The following is a 21,827-nucleotide window of genomic DNA, read 5'->3' on the forward strand; positions in this document are numbered from 1 at the left end:
AGTGTTCGTTATGTAGGCTTCACAGAGGGATTGTTTCACCTGAGACAGGGCTAACTCCTCAGTGATCCCACCCTGTTACTCTCCACCACATCAGTCTAGATAAACAGCGTCTTTATTTGTCAAACAGCCTTGGGTCTGGAGCTCTGCAACAGAGGTGCTGTTCACTGCTGCTTTAACTCGGGGGCTCCGTAGATGAGAGTGCCCCCTGGTGTTGGGTGTGGGAGCGTGGTGTGTACTGTGCACTGCAGCACTTACCCAGCCAGCATTTCGAAGATGAGGATGCCCAGTGCCCACCAGTCGACCGCTCGGCCGTGACCTTTGCTTTGGATGACTTCAGGAGCCAGGTACTCAGGAGTGCCACACAGAGTCCAGGTCCTGACCACAGGGACACAGGGTATGTAAACACATTTAACACACAGCCAAGTTAAAGGTCCTTCACTGCTCACATGTACTGTGAGAGCATGTGCTGAGCTCCAAGAGGCTTTACCTTTTAGTTATCAGCCACGTGTTTGAGCTTGTGCTTAATCAATTAGTGGATTAAAGCATTGGTCAACTGAGTATTATTTAGTGTTTTTATGATTAATCACTCACACAAACATTCTGTGGTTTCCACTTCTCCAATGCCAGGAATAGCTCCTTTTCTTTGTTTTATATCATTGTAAACTAAACACCTTTGTGCCTTGGACTGTTGGTTGGACAACATCAGCTTGGGCTCTGGGAAACTGTGGCGGACATCGTTTACTGTTTTCTAAAACGATTAATGAATTACAATTAAAAATGACAAATAGCTGATATCACTATGCTCATGTCAGTTTATAATAACACCAACTACAATTATTAGCATTATTGTTACTGTTGTTGTTGTCCTCCATTTGTTCTCCATGTAACTTCATGGAAGTGCTGCACATGAATTGCTCCCCTGTCTGCCAGAGTGAATCCTGCAGGATTCTGAAAAAGTCAAAGCTTGGATCGGTTCTACTCACACAATCAGTACAGTCAGTGTTCATCACAACATCTCTAGCAGGAGAGTACAAACTGTGGCAGACTAATTTCTTATCAATCTACTACCGATTCATTAATTGACAGGATTTCCAGTTTTGGCAGGAGTGTGTTCTTCTTTTCTAATGCAGTAAGATTCTGTCATATTCTGCTCAATATACTGACACTGACATTCAAAACATGGTTTTAAAACATTTTACCTGGTAAAACACTGTCAGGAATATTTAAAAATGAATTAAAATGACTTGGGAAGACAGGCAATCTTCACAGAGCGTCACCACTGTTAAATGCAAGCTGCCCGCTGATTTTGTCTATGTAATATAAGCAACCCCCACATTGTTGGTTATTGCCTGCATGTTGAGTGGCCACACTGTGTGACAGGAGAGAAGTGATCTCTCTGTATACATCTGTACATTACACACTGTGTATAGAAAGGGAGACTCCAGCTGCACATGAAAGACAACACCCATAGGTAAAGTGATCTGCTCGTGTCACCTGACCCAGCTGTGTCATCTTTTCTGGTACTATGAGGACGTGAGACCTCTGTGTGGATACAGCAGGAACAGACTTGAAGGTGCTGTCGGTATGTCTGGGTGACCGCAGGATCAAAGTGGAATGAGGCCAAGCGTCCAAAAACAAGTACTGGGAAATAAGTGAGGGCTACCGGGCTGCCTGAACAATAGCAGGTAGTCCACAGAGGATCACTTGCCTCTGGCTTTCTGTCCTCCCGAATGACAGAGCAGCTGATTGACACTGTGCATGTGTAACGAACATGCACATGTTCCCTGTGAAAGCCACTTGTCCTCTGATGACGAACACTTGGCTCGGCATCAGCCTTCCATCGTCTGTCACTGATATCACCTGGTTAATGACCTCTTTCGGCCAGTTTCCATGGCAACGGTAATTTGTATGGAAATGATGTTGGAGGATGAGGAGGCTGCTGATGTTGGGGGAATAAAGTGCAGGATATGGAGGACAAGTGCCACGTGTTGTCGCTTTTCAGGGCATCATGTGTCATCACCAAGGGCTTCATGTTCAGATGTGTTGATGAGCACGTCTGCCAGTAGGGGACACTGCAGCAGTGTGGGGAGGACCAGGCTGTGATGACGCCCCATCACGTCTTCAGCTATGAAAGTGCAAGAGAGCTAGTGGCAATGAAGCAGTTGTCTTCCTATCCCGGGCAATTCTGCTGCCCTCCATTTCTGTAAGTGAGTCACTTGCACATCAGAGAGGTTTCTACTCCCCATCTGTTTTGCTCTCCCAGTCTGGGGGAAAATGCAATCTTACTCCATTATGTTTACATGTCAGCGGGGGTCAGCGCAGCACTGGGTGAAACGCTTGGGAGAAACACTGCAGTAGTGAGGCTGCAGAGCAGATATAGAGCCGTCTCTTCTCCTCAGTGCATCTTTTCAATTCTGCAGAGGTCACCGGGAGGCCTCGCTCACTGTATATCTAATTCAGACTAAACAACATCATTTGGAGGGAGTTTGTCCTTCGGTGGCCCTGCCGTGGCTTTCTTGGAGTTGGAGGCTACCTTCAAATGGCCACAAGACAATGTGAGCTCTCCAAGGACCGTGGACACACACGACATGAGCAGTGTGGCTGTTCCTCATTCCTATAATGTCAAACACTGTATTTGCCCAGAGTAGTTAGGGTTACCATGTCACCGTTCTCATATGTGAATGAATGCTCGGGTCACTTCGGGTCAATCTGGACTCCTGTCATCTCTGAACAGAAGATAAAGCCAAATGGGACATTCAGTAATGGACACCTCTGTGTGAATGACTAAAGGCTATCACTTTAAAAGAGAAGCTCAGTACTTTAAAACCTGGGCCCTACTTGTATATATTTTATGAATCGCAGGCACTCTTAAGTACAACACTTTTGGACTTGGTCCAGTAGATCGCCTTAGCGACCTGAGAACAGGCACTGAATGGGCTGTAATAATGTAATCCTTTGGGGCAACCGCACCCGATCAAAGTGCGTCCAGTGAAAGTGCTTGTTTTTACCACAGATTGTTATTCTAAGAGAACGGCTGTTGCATTGCACTATTCAAACTCAGAGTACAGAACACGGGAGTCGCTGCTCCACAGCAGCTCCCATTTTCTGAGGTAAGTGGTCAGTGGAGTCTGGTGGCTTCTAAGAGAGCAGTTCAACGGCTGTTTGTGGTCAAACAAAAAGGATCTTACAGCTATATCTCTTCTCAGAAAGGGATCCTTTCTGTAATATTCTCAGTGAGGCATGTAATAAATGTCATCTATGCTTTGATCTAAGAGCCAGTCGCTGTGGTACCCTGTCTGTCAGCTCAGAGCACTGCTGAAACAAGAAGACGCTATTAAACATCCCAGCAGCTAGGTTCACCTTTTGATCCGAGTAAGCCCTATGTAGGGCTGCCAATAATGATTGTTTCATCATCCATAACACTTTTGGTTATGTCTTTGATTGACTGATTAGTTTTATTAGTCTATAAGCTGCCAGAAAATACAGAAAATGCTCATCAGTTCCTCGTGCTACTTTAGTCAAATTTACAATGACAAAACATTTGCTGTATTTCTGTATTTTGAGAGGCTGGAACTAGAAAATGTTTCTCATTTTTTCCCCTAATTAATTACAAAAACCAATGACTTCATTATCAGAACTGGTGCCAAGTGAGCTTAAGTAATCAATGAATTGACTAATTGTTTCTGTTCCAGTCAGATCACAGCCCGATGTCCAGAAACAACCTGCACCTACTGGCTCGTACCAGGTCTGTGTTATGAACACGCTGCTCTTATTGGCTCCTAAAGAGTATGAACAAATGGCTTACATCGACTCCTGCAAATCCTTAACACAAACAAGTCCGGACTTCACACTAAAGCTGACACCTGTTTTCAGTCAGGCCCCTCAGACTTTGGACTAAACTGTCTGAGCTCAGACTGAAAATCAATATCATCTGTTAAATCTCTTCCCAAACTCTGTGGTTGGAGACCATTTATTAACTGATTTTCATGACCCTTTTTATCTTTTCCCAAACAAACTGTTCAACTGATTTGTTTCAGGAGATTTTAACCTCTTTATAAATCACTCTGTCAGTGGGTCGGTGGCTGACTAAATGGATGCTGATATTATTTGTGTCACCTGTCGGAGAGCTTCTTAGCGAAGCCGAAGTCAGTCAGGCGGATGTGTCCTTCACTGTCCAGCAGAATGTTCTCGGGCTTCAAGTCGCGGTAGACGATTTCTTTGGAGTGGAGGTACTCAATAGCACATACGATCTCCGAGGTATAGAAGAGGCCGGTGGCGTTGCTGAAGCGGCCGCGGCTGCGCAGGTAGCTGAACAGCTCACCACCTGGAACATAGTCCATCAGCATGTAGAGGAAGCGCTCATCGTGATGGGTCCAAAACCTGACGGACAACACAAACACAGATCGGAAAACATAAAGATGGTACAATCAGATAAAATGACTGTATCACTCTCTGGCTCTTTTATCCCACAGTGTGGTTTTGAGCGGTGTGCAACAACTTTCAGCTCAAAGGACACTTCAGAGGAATAAAAAGCAGACAGCACTGTCACTGATAAAAATGGAGGAGGCTCCAGTGTTTTCCATAAGTGCTGGCTGCTGGTCACCAAGACGACCACTCACTCTTTCCTGCACTCTTATGTTATCTCCACACTTCCTTCATGTTTTCTCAAGCTACAGATACCTCATCTAGAGCACGTAAAACCATGTGCATCGTGTTATGTACTGTGCAAAATCAACTGATGATCAAAGCACCACAGTTTAGTCTGACTTTTTTTATGATGCTTTCTTCATCTTTCTTTACAATAGATTAGTAGATTAGATGAGCAGGCCATCCAATAGGAGGTTGTTGTAGATAAACTTTCTGTACTACAATAATGTCAAAGATATGTTTGAGGTCATCTGGAAACAGTGTCTCCATTACATAGCTTGTTCAGAGCACTAACAAGTTGATGTTACACCGTAAAATGTCTCTGTCACAACATATCTCATTCATCATTCTTGAATAACTAAGTTTAGGCAATCCTTATCTAAAATGTTTTCTGTGTCTTCTGTCAGTATCAGTCTGAAAACCAAATGAGCCCCGCTTTAAAATCAACTATCAACTGCACAAATTTCATTGTTTTACAAATTTTATCTTCATCATTTCCTGAAACAGAATAGCGCCTCCCCCCACAGTAAATTACATTACATGGTGTGAGATATGTAACAAGATTTAGATCAGTGGCATCAATGTGACAGTGACATTTTGTATTTGTACCTGGCCACTGTGGCCACGAGTGGCGATGACACGGGGACAGCACATTGAACATATTGTTGTCCTCCAGAATAGATTATTTCAAGATACATACAGTTGACAGACACAGGGGAGAAAACTGTATTGTTCGGGAAACTGAATTGTGGGATCACAGTGCGCTTTAGCTCAGCATGTATCTGAACAGGAGGCATAAAATGCAACGTGGAACTTACCACGGGATTAAAAACAACTGGAACTTAAATGCTGTCGTGTTTAATAATCAGGAAGTAGAAGAGGAAGTCAAAAAGAAATAAGAAACTGTGTTTAAAAGAGCAAAGATTGCACAGTAGATTCCACTACAGCGCGGGATACAGTTAAATTGGTTATGAGGGGGAGGTTCATATCAAGGGCAGAATACCAAAAAAAGATGAGATGGGAAAGTACTAGGACAACAACTAAGATTCAATAAGCAAATCAGATTCTAAAGCAACTAAATATCTAGCGAGGCATCTCGGGGTGCAGCAAGCCTCTCTAATATACAAGATCACAGACCCCATACAAAACAATTAATCAGTAATGTACGTTTTTCGCAAAAATGACTTAAATTTGCATTCACAGCTACAACAAAGAAGAACACAAGATAAAAGATTCAATTCGTTGGGCTTACCAAGAACAAAACAGGCCAAGGACAAAAGAAAAAGCTCATTTCCAACTTTACCCAAAAGGAACTAGACAAACTGAATATATGGGGCAAAATTATAAAAGAGCGTAATACAATGGGAGACATCAAAATATGAAATTGGCCTGCCCTAGATCCCAAATTTATCCCAGGAATCAGTGATGCTGGACTCAGACAGTGGGGGAGAGCAATAACAGCAGCATGCACACTAACAGGGGAAGAAAAATTGCAAAGGGAATTTAACCTAGAAAACTAACATTTCTGAAGATACTTACAAGTCAGAGATTACTGTGAAAAAAGATAAAACCAGAAATATTTGAGGGGGTAATGCAGTGATAGATATTCTGACTCAAGCAATTTCCATTTCTAGACTACCAGGTTCCCCATGAGGCGAAAAGGAATAATACCAGATACATTGAGGCAAAATGGGAAAAAAAGATGTAGACATAGAAATATCACTGGGGGATTGCCGTTCTAACATTTGATCTGTGGAGGCAGAGATGTGCGGACACGTGGACGCCAACCACCCCCATATCTTTTGGACATGTCTAAGGAGTCAAATATTTTAGGGAAAATATATATTGAACCCAAAGAAAAATTAGGATATAGAATGAAGAATGATGTGACAGGTCTTGTGTCTTGGTGTAGTAAGAGAGGATGTGATCAAAAGACTGTTATGTGTGACAAATACAGTTGACTGCTGGTAAAGTGACTACAAAGAATTGGTAGAAAATCAGAGCATTTAAGCCTCCTTCAGGGACAATGGAGATGACTTTCTCTCCAAGATCTAGAGGGACACCTTCCAGAAAAAAGGAGAAATGGCATGAGCCCCTTCTCCCCCTTCCCTCCCCTGTGTTCTTTGTTTGGTTTTTGTTTTTAAGTGCATTCGTTCTATTTTCCTGCATGTTCTTCAAGCAAATATTAAAATTCATTTCATAAAAAGTATGCTGCTATGATGCAGACAAGGGGTGGCTGTGGGCCGTCCACCAATCAGAAGAAACTTGTCCAAGTGTCCTTGAGCAAGACACTCAACCCTGAAGCTGGGCCTTCGGTGTGTGTTTGTGCATGTGAGCGGTTAGTTTCCTCCTGATGATGGATTGGCCTGTCGTCAGTGTATGAATGCTGTGTGAATGTAGTGTCACAGTGCTTCGAGTGGTCAAAAAGATTAGAAAGGTGCTCCACAAACACAGCAATGTCTATCTAAAGCCTGCTAACATTGGGGTATCCTCTCAGCACTGCCATGTCTGACTTGTTCTATGGGCGTTTGTGACCATCTTCATAGCACTGAGGGTGAAAACTGTTCATATGCATTCTATCATCTGAAAACATTTTGGGAGCCACTCAATGTGACAGTGACGTTTTTTAATTTGAAAATTCCTGGGTGACAAAAGAGCACAGTGGCCACTGTAGCCAAAGGAGACAATTACAGAGTAACAGCACGCTGAACATATTGTTATGTCAGCTGGCAGCCTCCCAGTGTATGAACAGTGGCACAGAAGGAAAGACTTGAGCACACAGCTGAACACCGAGGTGCCTCTTTAGCATGAAAAGTGGCCGGACGAAAAGCTGCAGCTGAAACATTTACCAATGTTAATGAGGTCTGAATGTGGCTTTGTATCTTCACTACAGCTGACAATCTTTCTTCCCGGGAAAAGAACCTCTGGCTGAGCTTTAGTGGACCTGCTTTACGTCATCTGCACTAAACTGATTCAACACAATGACCTGATGAAAACACTGAGCACAGCCTGCTTTGGTTATGTGTGTACTTCAGGCAGAACAATTGAGATGGATTAAGTGGGTATTATTTTAACAAAGCCAACAAGCTGTTAAACATTGCAATTCTGTTGTGAGATTCATGGAATGTTTCTACTGCAACAGTCCTTTTGCACAGTTTAACATTATGCAAGCTGCTATTCAACTCAGCTCTAACAAGTTGATTAATGAGCAGTCACACACCACAGACTAAAGGACTCAAGACACAGACTCAAGGATAAAACTGCTTCCCACGTCAGTAAAGAATATGCTCGGGATCTACAGTTGCAGTCATTTATGAGACCAAATTAAGTCCAGTATGACTGACCTGTGCCATCCTGGTGCTGGGGGGGAACAAGGAGAGAATGATGACTTCATTTGTGTTAGTGTGGAGCTGGAGACCGGACGTGGATAGCTTAGCTTAGCCTCTTATTGTCACAATGAGGTTGCTAGATTTTGTACAGAGCTGTTGCACATAGTCAGCTCTATAGGGGACACTATACAGTGGCATGCAAAAGGATGGACCAGGATAGCCTAGCTCAGCATGGAAACAGCTAGCCTGGCTCAGTTCAGCTCGTCTGACTGTTGATTAATTAACATGTATCTCATTTAACCCAAATGAGAGACATGTAAAAATGATCTTGTGTGGTTTTAGGAGGGGTTATGGGCTGAATCTCAGTACTTCTACTACTACTACAGTGGCATGCAAAAGTTAGGGCACCCCTGGTCAAAATTTCTGTTAATGTGAACAGTTAAGCAAGTGGAAGATGAAATGATCTCCAAAAGGCATAAAGTTAAACATGAAACACTCTTTTCAATATTTTAAGCGATGCCAGTGTATTATTTTTGAGTGCTAGGCAACTGCTGAGAGGAACCCATGGCTGCTGATTGTGGGGACAAGGTTAGAGGAGTCTGGGTATTTATAAAGCTTTGAAATTTGCATCACCTGACCTTGTGAACAAGCCATGACCCTAACGGGCTAATTAAGGTCTGATACCTTGGTCAAAGTTATCGGAGAGCTCAAATCTCCTGGGGTTCCCATTCTTTTGCAGGGTGCTGCTTTCCCTTTTTCACTCTAAAATTGTACAAAACAAAAATAATACACTGACATTGCTTCAAATATTGAAAAGAGTGTTTCATGTTTAACTTTATGCCTTTTGGAGATCATTTCATCTTCCACTTGCTTAACTGTTCACATTAACAGAAATTTTGACCAGGGGTGCCCTAACTTTTGCATGCCACTGTAGTAGTAGTAGAAGTACTGAGATTCAGCCCATAACCCCTCCTAAAACCACACAAGATCATTTTTACATGTCTCTCATTTGGGTTAAATGAGATACATGTTAATTAATCAACAGTCAGACGAGCTGAACTGAGCCAGGCTAGCTGTTTCCATGCTGAGCTAGGCTATCCTGGTCCATCCTAAAACATTTCTATGCCTTTATTCCTATAAATACATGACAAGAGGGTAGATTTGACAACTTCAGTTTATAGGCGACAATTCTGTGTTTATTTGCATATCTGTATAAATGTAAGGGGTAATGCCTGACGAGGTGTCCATTATCAAAAATGAATGGACAACGGGGAGGCAGAGAACCATCCCACGCACAGCGGCCTCAGCCACCTCCACTGAGTCCATTAATTCCTGATTATAGACAGCCTGAAGGGCATTATCCAGCTTATACCAGGGTCACATTAATACCATTCATTTAATGCCTTTTGCAGTCAAAGTTTATCACAGGCCATAACACCGTTTCCCTGGTAACACCTGAGGGTTTGACTAATACCTGGAGCTACGGAGTTCTGATACTCTGGCCTGGAGATAAAACGGTCAGAACTACTCTGTAGTGTAGATCTGGATTTCTAATTGGAATCAATGTGTCAGAATGCAGAAGCAGACACTGAACTTTGACCTCCATGAGAAACGTCCACCCAGTGGACCACGAGCCCCGCCTCCCTCCGGTGTGCTAGTGGGTAAGACAGGGGAGCAGACTCACAGGCGGATGAGGAAGGGGTGGCTGACCTCTGTCAGCACCTCCTTCTCGTTGTGGACGTGCTGCTCCTGCTTCAGGCGGATCACATCAGGAATCTTCATCTGCTTCAGGGCGTAGAAGGCCCTGCTCTTTTTGTCCTTGACCAGGAAGACTCTGCCAAAAGTCCCCGTGCCTGGAGACAGGGAGAGGAGGGTGTGAGGATTAATCACCGTGACAGGAATCCACAGCACACTGGGGAACCAGACCATGACAAATAACTGCTTATCTGACAATGTGCATTCATTGATTATGTTTGTGTGCTGTACTACATAGATGTTCAAAGCTGTCATTTATCATGAATGCACGTTCAAGAAATATTCTGACATATCAGCCAGTACTCCATGCAAACAACTCAATCAAGTCTTCCATTGCACTCTTCTGAAAAAACTGCTGATGCATTTACATCTACAGCCACAGCTGGTGATTCTTTTCATCATCTGCTTCTCTGTTTAAGTCATCAGTACCAAATCATGTAATTATGATGTCAATTGAGCCCACTTTAAAATTTGTGAATCAATTTTAAAAAGTGTGACAGCTGACTCGCTCAGCAGTAACATCAACGTCCATTCCACTGAAGATTTGTTCTTGTTTTAAAAACTGGTATCAACTTTGTTTGTGATGACTCGCTCATGCTACCAGCAGCTATGTTTGCAGGCTCAGTCTGGGCCTTCAGCCAGCAAGTGTTGTGCTATTTATACTTGGTAAGATAGCTAACAGACCAAATAGGACTCAGAGTCTTGCCTAGTTTGTCCCATTTTTGGAGAGGTCAAAGACTTTGGCTGAACATTCAGATTGAAGTTCATTTTGAGCAGAAAAACCAGTTTTTACACACAATGGTAGGTTTTGTTGTGAAAAACCACCTGTACTACCATATATGCCATAAAGAATCTAAAATCTAAAATGACCATACCCTACCCAACCATTAACGGCTCTGACATCAGCAAAAGCCTGAAATGTAAGTTGGAAAAATTAATCAAAACCAAAAGCATGTTCCAAGACACATGGTTACATTCAGAACTCTCTTTTGTATTGCTCGAAAAGTTTTGAAAAGTTTGAAATTATGGGGGGATAAGGCATTCACCTGATAAAGACAGCGTGCTACTGTTTTTTGTGTTGCCATGGCAACCCCAAAAGGCCCAACACAAAGTTTCATTGTTGGTAAAGCAGAGCGACGAGACACGCAGCATTTCATTAGGAACAGTTTCTTATGACTCAGAGCAGCTGTTCTATTACATATTGTCATCAGCCATCAATCATCTCCCTTACTGCTCATCGGCACTGCAGGAATGAAATGCCAAATGCTTCTCTTCGTCTTCAGGAGGAAAACAAGAGAGCTCAGGGTATTATGGGGCCACAGAAACTAGTCTGTCTGCCTCAGGCTGAGTCATTTTTCTGTCCTGGACCTGCCTGCTCCTGCAGCATTTTCCCATCGTTACTGCCTACTCCACTGCATCGCCTTCCCACTCTGACCTTGTTCCAACTGTTATCTTCAACATCCTACGGAGACAAAGAGTATTAGGATTTGTTTCCATAAAATACCTGCACAATTGTGATTATTTCTACTAAAGGTGTTCGTTGCATAAGGCTTACAGTCAAAGCTTTTTTATAAGCAAAACTGAAACTCAAGAGTAAAAAAAGAAAAGAAAGTAGAAGATGTGTGTTTTTCTTAGTGACAGATGTAAACCAGATGTTTCAGAGCATCAATGATGCTGTCAGTCTATTCTCATCTCATCACTGATGTGCACAAAAGTCATGGACAGGAGGAGAATCTGCTGGAGCCACTACTGGCACTGTTGCCTTTACTCCCCACATCTTTTCTAGCTCCTCTTTCAGGTCTTGTTCCTTCTTCCTGATGCTGCTGTCATGTGGGACTGCTACATCTATCACCATTGTTTTCTTCTGTTGTTTGCCAATCAGCATGATGTCAGGTTGGTTAGCCATCACCACTTTGTCAGTCTGGTTCTGGACACTATGATGCATGTCAGGCACACTGTGATGTGTAAAATTGGACAGGTCTGTCTTTTTGCTCTGGACACCATGAGATCACATTTGTACTCACCTGGCCCATTATGAGGTGTGTGCCATTGTTTTGTGGAGGTATAAAAGGTTAGCTGTCTCAGTTGTGGGGACATAAGGTGTGGGAAGAGGGGGCTGCAGATGCCCTCAGACCATCAGTCACTGTGTTGGAAGCATGCTGCCAAAGTCAAAGGGTGGCAGAGGTCTTCACGTCCAAGTGAAAATAATGCGTGATGATTAGATAGGAGGGGCTGTCAGGTATCACACCACACTGCTTCTCTGCATAACAATGTGCTAAACCAAAGTAACATTTCACCTTGGTGGCAGCCCCCTCGCTGTACAAAGCCTGCTTTGTGTGAGTGTGTTTTCTCTCCCCTTCATGCAGAAAAGGAGAGAAAACACACTCACAAGATAAGCTCTTCTCTCTGCACACTTAGTAAAGTTATAAATCATGGGGCTGCTTCTTTGGTATTTCCTGAGCCTGGGTTGTTATCAGAAACCAAGCTGGGACAAATGCTGACAATGAGTCTCAGCCTAGAAATGTTTCAGTCGGTTGTGTCCTGTAACTGATATTTACTCATCTGGAAACTAGGTCATCCCTGACTCCTTTTCCACCTGCGCTCTTTTGGGGGCTGAGGAAAACAAATGCACTGCAAGCAACTCTTGCAATTCCTGTTGTACTGGCAGGATGCAACTTTTATGAGTAGCAGAATGACACAAGCCAGAGCAACAAATCCCTAAATATCATGTTGGGGATGTTGCTTATGAATTAATTTGCTCTGCCAGGACTGCAGCTAGTGTTACCATCAAGTCATATTCTTTGGGTCATATAGGCTACCACAGCATGAGGCAGCAGCAAATAAATGTAATGGCGCAAGAGAGCAGCCTCATGATTTCAATGACAATTGAACAACAGCAGGCAGATAAAGAGCTTTAGCTGATTTGTTTTAGGCAGCAAATCCCTCTCATCAGACAAAATGGCTTGGCAAATTGGATTTTTATGCAGGGCTCATAAGCTTGGAGCTTTCTCCCAACAGCCCAGGATGAATGCCATTCCCTGCTGCACACCTCCCTAGCAGGCATTAGGCTGAGGCTTTGTTGCCCTCATGTAGCTTAATGCCTATTATTGAGCTAGATGTCTTTCACCATGCACGTTAAATCTGCCTGTAGAATCAAACTACGGGGGATGCAACATCTTCACTCTGTGGTATTTGCTATCAGCTCCATCACCATCTGGCTTTTCTTGATCAGTCTGCACCACTGTTAAACTGTCAACTACAAAACACAGAAGACCTAAGACTGGACTGGGACCTGGGCTAGCCTACGATCTATGCTTCAGGGGTGAACTATTCAAATAATCTTTGAGTGAACTATTCAAATAATCTTTGAATAGTTCACTGTGACTATCAAATAGTATTTTGGCTTGAAATGCACATCCCTTGAAAATATGTGGCTTAAAGGACATTGTGAAAACAAAGCAAAATTCAGCTGCTACTGAATCAATATAAATCATGGCCCATATCAAAATAAGAAACAAAAAAACCATCAGCGGATAAAGAAGTCATTAAAGCAAACATCCAACTACACAAATCAGACATCACAATCAGGAAGAACAACTCCACTTTTCATTCAATTCAAACTGTGGGTATACATTACAAGTTAAAATCAAATCTGTGCATTCAGAAATTTCATGAACGAAGCCCAGTGTGCTCCACTGCTGGAGGGGGCAGCGTCTCTTGCAGTGGTCATCGGCACTGATAAACTGTGCCTTCATCTATTGATTGCCGTGTCCAGCAAGTAAAATTCCCTTCGGACAGCCACTGTGTCTAGGCAACTGAGAGCCAGCTGGGGTCCTTCGCTTCATGTCAGACCCCTCTCACTTTCTCCCCAGTCCTAACGACAATCTGACTTGAATCCTACGAGGATGCAACTTAAATGAGATGTGACTGTACACAAGCAGCCAGCTTTTAGGCTACATGGAATTGCCTTCAGTGAGTAAAACTAACTGGTGTTCAAAGAGACAAAAGATGTAACAAATACATGACACTGCAAGTCATTGCATTCTAACAATTATTCCATTCATCCATGACCAATTAAAGGGTTATGTAAAGGGAGATTACAGGAAGATTTACAAAAGGATGGTCAAAATGAAGAAAGTAGTGGACGAAATAGTCCTGACTTCATGTTTGGCAAACACTGGAGCCTACACTTCCCATAATTCAACTTGATAACATCATTCATTAGACCACGCCTGCCTGGTTAACACTCACTTCTTTAAAACTCCAATTGAAGGTTGGGCAATCAACACAGAAGGACCTGAAACCAACTTTGTGACTCCAGCCAACCTAATGTTATATGTTCCATAAATTCATTCCCTCATATTGGCTGCCAGCTACCCCAGACGTACAGCAGAGAATCTTACTCCAGTTTGTTGTGTGGGCTCATTTCATGTAGTCAGTCTGCACTTGTAAGCCATTTAATGAACCATGCATGGCCAATGGAACTTGAATAGACAGAAACACTGAAAAGTTGGAGAGATGCAGCTAGGTGTGGTTGCAGATGAGAAACAGCTGGTGCAGAAAAAGATGTCAGATGTATGATCACACCTTTTCCTCCACTAATGCATTCATTCAAATACATAGATAATGTTAAGTATTTTTAGAGTCTAAGCAGATATGAAATATTCAGCAAGTATTTAAAAGTGTCAAATAAATACAAAATCTGTTTTGTTTTTTTGTGTATTATTATTATTTTGTGTATAAGAGCTCCAGTGAGAGCAGCCTGGCGTTGTTTCTTAAGAATTCCAAATTATTTGTGCTCTTACCTTTCTTGCAAAGTTTTTTCATTGGGGCAGATGACTCTTACAAGGTCATACGAGGTCCTCCCTGAGTATGTTTTCGTGAACGCCCATGATACCGGCGTGATTCAAACTTTAAACAAGTCAAGCTGTAATGACTAAGTTCCTGATGGGCAGGCTGGTGCCTGTACACGGACTAACCTTGGCATGTCAGGTTCTCTGACTGACAGTGAACATACCTCTGACTGATGGAACATGACTTTCGGCTGTCTCTGAACGCTCACTGTCTTTCTGACCTATTGAGCACCCAGTCTGGAGAAAATCTTAAGTGGTTCACTGCTGTTGGCTCAGGTTGTTTCTGTTGTGGGTCCCGCTGATTGCTGATTTAAGAATGACACTCAACAGAACATATACAAACCTGAGCTTGATTGAGGCTGTTATGTAGTTTAGACCAACCAAATGTTAAACCCTCAATTTGAGGGTAAATGGTAAATAGTCTGTATTTGTACAGCACCTTTCTAGTCATTTCAACCCATTCACACATCATTCATTCAGGAGGAATCTAAGTTGGAGGAGACTGTTCTTTCACACACATTCACACACTGAAGCTGCTTCAGGAGCAAGAGGCGGTTCAGTGTCTTGCCCATGGACACTTCGACTTAAGCTGAGTATCCTCCCTTTTTGCCCTACAGTATTTCTGTCATAGCACAGTATGTACAGTTTCCCACACAACAAATCTATGTGCTGGTTGGACAGATTGCGGTGGAGCAACCTCAGCCAGCAGGAGTGTGCATACAAAGAGAGATAAACCAGAAAGTAGGTCAGACGTGACTAGGTGACATATTAATAAAGTAATGATGTCCTGATATCAGTTCAGATTTGTGCTATGGCAGCAGGGCTGGACGATATGATGCAAAATCTGTATCACAATGTAGCTGCCACATTCATCTCAATATCAGCCAATGAAAAAATATTTTCCATATGTGTATGCATGATGTTTGTCTGAAATCATTTCAGTATGACCCTGCTTACCTCTGGACTTCTGGACTAGACCTCCAGCTGATTGGCTGGTTAAATGTCTGGTCAGATGTAAGTAAAGCCAAGGCGTTATTGAACACTTTGCTAAGAGTGAAATAAGGTATAGATTGCATGGTGTCTCTTCTTGGTTCATAGTGATCCTGGCTTCTGAAACTAATGACCTCATAGACCAGTGTGAAATACTACTTCCTTGTACAGGAACAAATAAACCCCAAATATCAGCCATAATCAGCTAGCTCGACATTCACTTTTCTTCTCTTTCTTCCTCTGCGCAAAACTTTGACACTAGTTGTGTCAAGAACTGCTTCTGCAGAATTCAGACTCAATCCCAGATGTAAAGAGCACTGCTCATGCACTGTACGAGGCATTATTTCAGGTTCACACTGCAGCACCAGGACAATATCACAGTTTAAGTGCATGAATGTGATCACTATTCTATAGAAAAACCTTTTTGTCATTTAATAACATATTTAAAGCAGAAACAGCATTATTGTCTTTAGACAAGCAACTGAATGTTCCTTCATTTGTACAAATCTGACCAAGCATTCAATCTCAGCAACTTAACATAACAAACCCTGTCATTAGGTGCAGTCCTGCCTGACAGCTGTTTAGTACAGAGCCTTACTGATTTACTAAGTAATGCTTGTAATGCTAAGTAATGTCCTGGACTCTGGGAACTAGTGGAAGTCACATCCCTGGGACCTCAGTCACCAGACATGTCCTGCTTACTCACCCACTGTGGCAATGGTCTCCAGGTCATCGAGGCAATATATCCGGTTGTGTGCTGCAGCCTCTCCAGCTGAACCGCTGGCGTTGCTTTTGCTTTCTTTCAGGGAGTTGGTCTCACAGTTAGCTCCGACCTTTGCTTTGGAGGACGCCATTTCTTGTATTCGTGACGAGCTGGCTGTTTGGGTTCAGAAGTGTCCAGCGGGACGCAGACAGAGTGTCATGTCTGGAGGGGGGCTCTCCTCACTTCATCTTCTTTGTCTAGCTTTGGCAGGGCAGCTGGTTCTCGGACAGTGGAGCCTTCCTCATTGGAGAGAGTGAGCGGAAAGAAGTAGCCACCGTTTGTGTGAACAGACTCAGTCTCTAAGTTAGCAAACAAAAGGAAAGGTAACCGCCGACATGAGTGAGACAAAGAAGCCGGTGACAGGTGCGGTGCACTGGCTCTGACAGTTAGCGCTAGCAGCTAACAACCATGGTGAGCTAATGGGAGACGCAGGGATCCTGTGGAGGGATGTCAGGGAAGCGGAACAAACGTTACTCCGGAATAAAAACACCTCTCAAAGCTCACAGGCTCGATCAATCTTAGCGCTTTTCTGACTCAAATGTACTGTTTTCCTCCATTACTTTCTCAGCAACGACAACAAACCTCTCCCAGCAGCTCTTCCTAGTGTCCACATCAACCAGGAAGAGCTTCAGTATCAGCGTCCGCATGGTTTCCGGTCAGGACTTTCGAAATAAAAGAGGTTAACCAGTATGGAGAAGTTTATTGAGTAAAGCACGCTCTTTGAGAGAATGCCGTGATTTTCTGTTTGGTTGATTGTGATCGTGTTGAAAATCAGTTCATACAGTTGTTGTAAAAAAGTTAGTGAGCTGGAGATTTTTTGCTAAAATTACATATGCGTTTTGTGCTGAACTGTTCCACTTCCTGTATTCCTGTATCCAGTCCATGTGACTGTAAGGACTTTGACACATAGATGTACAAAGATATGTTTTTACTTTTCTGTACTTAAACTTACTTGTAATTGTACTTTAAAGTTTTAAGTTGATAACAGGGCTACATTAACCAATAATGTGTGAGGATGGGTGTGGTGACAAGGAAAGGTTTGATTAAGTTGGGAAAAAAAGATCCAAATCAAATATAAATTAAAAGATGTTAAATATCAAAGAAATCTACAAAGAACATTTTGCTCTAAATATACGTATACCTGCCCATCCAACACTTCAGAAACAGATCTCTAAAAGTAGTAGCCAACCATAACAGGTCCTTGAAATTTGGTGTAAATATGCATAGTCCTTAGACATTGATCCCCTTAGTATTTGGTAACCCCATGTCAACATGTCTTCCACAGTGGGTTTATCAGAGCGTTTTCACTGAAACCAGCTGCCTGCTGCTGTTGGGATCCAGGCTGACAAGAGCACTGAGACTGAGCCAAAACACTAAAGTTGTGGTTTTTGTAAAGTTAAAACTATTGAGCTGAAGAGGCCTAGAGAGCTCTGCAGGGTGGGTTTGACACTATCACCAAAACCTCTTAAGACAAAATATATGTTAGTGCAGCTTTAAACATTGACATTTATGTTGATTTCAATGCAATATTGCTTTTCAAATACCCAAATGAGTGTAAGTGTCCTTTAAAAAGCCTATGGCTGGGAGGACTATACTTGAATGAGGGTTGTCAGGGGGGAGAGGAAACTCAAGACATGTGTGTCACTAACATGGACTTAAAATACTCCACACTGAGTCAGCTGTCTCAGCACTCACTTCACTTCTTCAAGTCAGACTTGGCAGAAGAGAACTGAAGTTCTGGTTGGATGCTTTAATTTCTGGGACATTTTGATTTGAATATGGCTTAAGGTGTAGTTACCCTGCTGGCTTTGAAGTCCTGTCTGTCCTGTTAATATATAGGCAACTGACAGAAGACATATCTCTCAGTCAGTGTGGCATTAGCCTGCTGCATATATCAGCACAATTCTTCACGTCAGAGCTATTTAAAAATACAGAAAGTATAACATGGGCACATTCATTTTAATCAAACATGCTTCAGATTTCCTGATTTGCACATTCAGTTATTTCATAGTTTTAAGTTTTGTGTCACATTAGCAATGCAAAGCAGAGAGGATCCCATCAGTATTCATGCTGCAGCCTGTTTTTTTTCCCAGACTGTCTGCAGCATGAATGGAATAAAGATGCATTTGATTTAGACAGAGGTGGCCTAACATTTGCACTTGTGTCCTCAAGCTGTGAAACTATTTGGCACTCCACTATTATACAGCAGCAGCCTCTCTGAGGCCGCCTGTCAACCACAGAAAGGGAGAGGGGATTTTAGGAGGATTTCAGTGTGACAGATAAGGTTTTGTGGAGTGCTTCAGATTCCTGATGTGCTTGAAAGAGTTATCTTGATGAGTTAGACTTTAAGTAATTATGTTAACAAAGAAAGTCGTATCAGCTCATGATCTGCTGTCATGGACTAAGTTTATTAAAATGACTTCAGTGATCAGGAGAAAAGAAAGAATTCTAAAACTTAATTCTGGCATGTCATTCATGAGGAAACCTCTCCAAATCTGACACTTAGCAAATGTCAACTTAAAATAAAAAGGGGGAGAGACCTAAATGAACCCGCACACTACATAATGAATTGAAATCTACTTAAGTATCTGAAATACTCTGGAACTTAAAAAAGACAATGCAGACATTCTTAGATAAGCAAACAGATTAACCACATTAAGTCCCCTGAATCTACAATGTTAATTACACCTCACAATACTAAACAGAGATTCTAAAGCTCACGGCACCACAATAGAGCTTTACATACATTTGTCCTAAAGGCAGTTACAGAGGAAAGATCAAATTAAAACGGTTTATCCAGTGGAGAGCACACAAGTTCAGTTCAGTGGTAATGTGGCCCTCAGATCCTGTGACATGTTGGACAAAGTAAAGATTGTAACCACAAGGGGTGAACGTATAACATAATATTAGTTTTTACTGATCACAATCCCCTTGTGTTTTCGAATCGCATGTACAACAGTATGTAAGTAAGTGTGTGTCTTTCACTGTGTTCTGTGTTCAAGGTGCAGCTGGAGGTGTGGGCAGTCTATATAAGCAGTTCTTCCCCCCCACTCTCTTGCTCTCTCTCAGCTCCCTGCATGTTGGTTGTGTTCTTTTGGCTAAATAAGTGATATGCGTTTGCATGTAATTCAGTGTTGTGTTGCTCCGTGTGTTGCGCCTCAGAGGCGGTCGTAACAGTATAGAAGATATATGACTGATAACTCACAGGACAGTTTTGGTGGCCATCGTCGTCTGTTTTCTACTCTAAATAACGGCAGGAAAAACAAATTTATGACTAGAACACAAGTGTTTATTCAAGTATTACTGTCAAGTGTAGGTCAAGACAAAATGGTGGCACTAGATTAAAGGTCATGATGTCACTAAAATCATTAGGACTCCTCCTGCAGTGGTTGTGAATATCTTACCTAAGGCAAATTAATTTGTATGGCACATTTCAACAAGGCAATTCAAAGCGCTTTACGTAGAACATAGGGACATTACTGCAGGAGAAACACACTATAAAATGACATTTAAATTCAATAAAGAGTCAAGATCAGAGAAAATAAAAAAGCAAGCTAAAATAGAATAAGTAGTTTGCAGTTCCATACTGCAGTACAAAGCTCCACCCAGTTTTATACACTGAATATAACAGTGAATTTCATATTCTGATCGTGTCACTATTATTAATAACGCAGTGTGTTATTCTATTCATTAGGCTAAATGTTTCAGGGAAATTTGAAATGGTGTAATCTAATGCTGAGGGATGATCAGTCTCACATGTGACTGGATGGAAAGTGTTTCCTGCTGACAACCACACTCTCCAACTCTCTCTGACCTTGGCTGTGTGCATCAAAAAAAGACACCGATTTTTAACTAGATGGTGAATCAGGAAAGAGATAAAACATAGAAAACTTGGGGATGACACGCATCTGTCTTCACTCTGGTGTGAAACTCCCTGGTACTTGGAATGCAGCCATTGAGACAGACATCGTGCCACCATCTGTCTTCAGGTGAGTGTCGATTAAGGCTTTAACAAGTGTCGTCTGCTTCGGTGTGGTCAAAATCCTGACTGGAGGACATCAAAACATTGATAAATAGATTTATTTTTTAATTCATTTTATAAACTTGCACAATAGGTTGAGTGCCTCTGTGATCGTGATGATTGTGTGAAGAGTGGATGAGGACTTGAGGCCAAAGGTGGAGAAGGACACCTTGGGAGGAAGAGATGGGGGCATAGGTTTAGTCTCAGCAGTGACCAACTCTTTCATCTGATCAGTGAGCTCCAAGAGGGGGGTGGCTGGATGGATTCTCACTGGGGGTTATTGGTGACGGAGGAGGCGGTGAGCTCTCTACAGGCGGGGGCTGAGGCGGCTCTCGTTCAGGGTTTCTGCTGTGTTGTAGCTCATCTTCCTGCTCTGATTCCTCTTGTCTCATATCCTCGGCAGAGGGAAGGAATGTGTGACACGGGGAATAAAATGGTTAGAGATGAATAGTTCTACTTATAACCTGTGAAGGCACCCATCTGTCTGAAGAAGTCCATCTGCCTTGAAAAGATGTCTGCAGTCCCAGAGAAAGTTGAAATGTTCAGTAAAATGAACCGAGTGGATGTAGCATGCAGTTGCAAGCCATGTGTTCAGATTCACCAGTCTGCTGAATCTCTGGAGTCCTCTTCTGACTGGTGGGAGGGGGGGGGGTGTTCATTCAGCAGATCAGTACCTCTCTTCAAACAATAAGCAATTTTGTTGGGCCAACTCAATATACTAAAGTTAGAGCAAGTTAATTCAAAATGGTTGGATCAACCTTGTTAAATTGTGTTAACCCAACCAGAGTAAATTAAGTTGAATATAACCCTTGAATAGATGTAAGTAAATTAAGTTAAACCAACCCGAGTAAATTAAGTTGGACCAAATAAAATGTTTAATGTTTAATTGAAGAAATTTAATAATGTGGAAATACTTTCCATGATTTTTTTAAGTTCATCCAAAGAGTACATTTTTTGAGTGTAGAAAACAATACAAATAATGAATATTATAGTGGTATTAAATGGACACAATGTCTAGGTTTCATTTATGCTCCCCATGGGTGCTCTGATGTGTGAGGCAGGTTGTTCTGAGTGTCATTCTGTTAGTCATCCACCCATACAGTGATATGGCTGACACAGAGGCCCTTTATTAACATGTATCGTCTGGTCATGGGATATGTAGCCAGATGAGGAAAAAAAGTACAGAAAAACCGATAAAAATAAAAAATAGGCGAGATATAGAATGCAGATTAGCTGCATTCCACCAGTCATGCACTGAAGATCGCCGACTGATGAACAGTGATTTGGGGTAGATTCACATTCACACACACTCATCCTCAACACAGACAGGAAGCAAACCGAGCTCGACTTCTGCCAACATAGAGAGGAAGTGTTGTTAATTAACATGCTAATTGAATGTTGATACTGATCAGTTAAATGTTCACTGACACGGGGGGAGTGGCAGTGGGTGCGGATGGTGAACTGGAGGG

At 42.4% G+C, this 21,827-nt stretch overlaps 1 protein-coding gene across 1 annotated transcript in view; it reads right to left on the minus strand.

The window, feature by feature from the left end:
• The window catches only part of prkx (protein kinase X-linked), a 30,185-nt gene extending 13,463 nt beyond the window's left edge, over positions 1-16,722 (minus strand). Inside the window, exons 1-4 of the mRNA XM_070855604.1 lie at positions 16,281-16,722; positions 9,661-9,829; positions 4,117-4,380; positions 256-375 (exon numbers count right to left, since the gene is read on the minus strand). Coding sequence (XP_070711705.1) covers positions 256-375; positions 4,117-4,380; positions 9,661-9,829; positions 16,281-16,428 — 701 coding nt within the window. The 5' untranslated portion in view covers positions 16,429-16,722. The remainder of the gene's footprint in view (positions 1-255; positions 376-4,116; positions 4,381-9,660; positions 9,830-16,280) is intronic.
• Positions 16,723-21,827: the final 5,105 nt, after the last annotated feature.

The sequence above is a fragment of the Pempheris klunzingeri genome, chromosome 24, assembly GCF_042242105.1.
Source record: "Pempheris klunzingeri isolate RE-2024b chromosome 24, fPemKlu1.hap1, whole genome shotgun sequence".
NCBI classification, from domain to species: domain Eukaryota; kingdom Metazoa; phylum Chordata; class Actinopteri; order Acropomatiformes; family Pempheridae; genus Pempheris; species Pempheris klunzingeri.